At 33.2% G+C, this 2,744-nt stretch overlaps 1 protein-coding gene across 1 annotated transcript in view; it reads right to left on the bottom strand.

The window, feature by feature from the left end:
* LOC109590505 (mucin-5AC-like) overlaps positions 1-2,169 on the bottom strand; it is a gene marked incomplete at its 3' end in the record, with an annotated part of 3,102 nt that extends 933 nt beyond the window's left edge. The window contains exons 1-7 of the mRNA XM_020006406.1: positions 2,042-2,169; positions 1,924-1,994; positions 1,465-1,684; positions 750-1,418; positions 500-697; positions 350-453; positions 3-297 (exon numbers count right to left, since the gene is read on the bottom strand). Of these exons, the coding sequence (XP_019861965.1) occupies positions 3-297; positions 350-453; positions 500-697; positions 750-1,418; positions 1,465-1,684; positions 1,924-1,994; positions 2,042-2,141 (1,657 nt within the window). The remainder of the gene's footprint in view (positions 1-2; positions 298-349; positions 454-499; positions 698-749; positions 1,419-1,464; positions 1,685-1,923; positions 1,995-2,041) is intronic.
* Between the last annotated feature and the right edge of the window lie 575 nt (positions 2,170-2,744).

Below are 2,744 nucleotides of genomic sequence, written 5' to 3'. Positions count from 1 at the left end.
ACTAGAATTCTCTTTAGAGGGTATGACTCTATGCTGTACTGGATTACTATTATTATTGTGCTGCAATGTATCGTATACAGTTCCTGATTGTGCATTGAGAGTAGAATAATAGCTTCCATTCCTATCAACATTGTGATCTGTTTGATGTCCATTAGCTGACACACAAGACACTTTATCATACACTCCTCTCTCACTGTTATCCTTAAAGCGACGTACCTCTGTGTAAATAGGTGGGGGAACTACTGCTGGAGGAGTATTAGGAGGAGGATCATCTCTCACTACACCATTCAATGGAATCTAAAATTTATTATAAGTTATGCTTTCATTAAAATGATAAAGTTTATCTTACCATATTTGGTCCAGTGGAATAAATGTTACTAGTAGTCACTTCCATTCTTCCTCTTCTCTTTTTAAATCGAACTGTTGCTGCTACCACTACAATTACTATAACAACTACAATGTACATATTAATGACAACATTTGATTATAATGTACATACCAATTATTATAATTAGTAGTGCAATTGATATCCCAGAAGCGAGTCCAATAATTGATGAAGAAGAAGATATGGATGAAGGAGCTGTCAATGAAGGACTTGGGGATGACGAAAGTAGAGATGATAATGAAGAAAGAGCAATGGATGAAGAAGTTAGGGATGAATGTGCTATAACAAATGAGGATGAAGCAGTTGAAGTACCTATATATACAATAAAGTACATTATAACTACACAAGTGAACATACACTGTACCTGTCACTAATGTGCTAGTTAATCTAGTGGTATTAATAAAAGTAGGGCTATTGATGGTAGGAGTATCTGTGATATTGTTTATGATGGTACTGCTTGTAATATGTTGTACTGTTGAAGTAGTTGATACTGATGAAGGAAATGTTCTAAATTCAGATGCTATTGATGGAGTTGGTAAAAACAAAGTAGACACCATTGTTGGTAAAAATGTCATTGATGAAGTAATTGAAGTAGATGATGAAGTAGTTGAAACTGACAAAGTAGTTATTACTGGTGAAGTAGATGGTACAGACATCATTGATGGAGTAGTCAATACTGTTGATGTGAGTGATACTGATGATGAATGAACTGATGACATTAGAACTGAAGATGTAAAGTCATTAGTAATATTAATACCAGTTATTACAGCAGGAGGATTAGATGTACAGATCCAAAAGGTTGCCCATTCACATGCATACAGTGTTAAGTTATTACCAGCTGGTATGTTAGTAATACACTGAGTAAAGTTCAACTGATCATTAGGAGATATATTGAAACTGGTAATATAGCCTACGTCATCAGCAAGCAGAATTACATCAATATAAGGTGTACTGCCACTGACATACTGAAACTGAAGACAAACAGAATTTGATGTGATATTAATCAATGTGAATTCCTGAAGATCATGAGTACCTTATAATAAGTAAATATCATAATGTATTAATTGTGTATTACTTACTGATTGTTATAGTGTTGCTTTGAACTGTAACTCCATTTTGATAGTACAAGGTAGCATTAGTATTCAGTGTCTTATTTGATGGAAATTGAACAACAAGTGAAATGTTATTATAAGAACTATTGCTTATGGATACATTTGTTGTTAAATAACAGTTATCCTTAGTGCATCCTTTCAATGTAATGTTCATTAGTGGTAGTACATTAGTACAAGACTGATGAACCTAAAAAGAATACATAGCCATGTTGTTTTAAGCAGGTAATCACAACACAGTAAACACATCATGGGATATCATTATTAAGTACAATATAGACTATACATTATAATACATGGTACATTTATTACACATTACCTATAATACATTATAATACTATAGTCTGTCTATCATCATTTAACACTTCTATTCTCTATTACTATAAAGTTATCATAGCTGGCTATGATTAATCCTATTAGGGAACTTACAGATACAATGAAATGAAAAGTCCAATTTACATTCTCTCTTTCCTTATCAGTTACATATAACTGTACATCTACTGTATAGAATAATCAATTTAGGCTCTCAATAAGTATAATTACTTACTTGTTGATTGAAATCCAACAGTTATGTTACTGGTAGATCCATTCCCAGCTTTATTAGTAGTTGTAATGTTAAACAGATATTGTTTATTGGTTGGGTTCATTGGACAGTAAGTGTAGTTAGTGATAGAGTCATTAAGGTACTGTTGATCAGTTCCTACACTGATTATATACTGTACTGTTAGTCCTGGTAGTGTGAATGGAGGATACCAACTGATAAACATACAACAAGAATCTAACTGATATCCTGTTAAATTACTGACACTATCAGGTGGACCTGGGAATGATAACAAAAATTGTTCAATTGACTAGCTGATACAAATGATGTACAAGTAAAAGTGTAACAACAATGCAGACTAAACGAATGCTTGAGTACAGTCACTTCATTAATCAATGTTATACTGACCTTGTACATATAGATATGCTGGTTCAGTGGTAGTAGCTTCATCGGGTACTCTACAGGTAACTTCTGTACCATTTACTTCACTTGTTGCTGTTAGGGTAAGTGATGCCATTCCACCAGAGGATAATACTGAACCATCAACTGATGGAGTAGTCACAAAAGAGGGAATTGGTTGAGTCACATTAATACCACATTCAAATGTCACATTATCATTGGCATATACATATTGTGTCACTGGTACAATAATGAAGGAGATACTGTCTACAGCTGAAACTATAAACAGTGTAAAAGAGTAAGTTTTAAA

Source organism: Amphimedon queenslandica, unplaced genomic scaffold, assembly GCF_000090795.2.
Source record: "Amphimedon queenslandica unplaced genomic scaffold, v1.1 AMPQUscaffold_9927, whole genome shotgun sequence".
NCBI classification, from domain to species: Eukaryota; Metazoa; Porifera; class Demospongiae; order Haplosclerida; family Niphatidae; genus Amphimedon; species Amphimedon queenslandica.
This window is presented reverse-complemented; position numbering and strand designations above follow the sequence as displayed.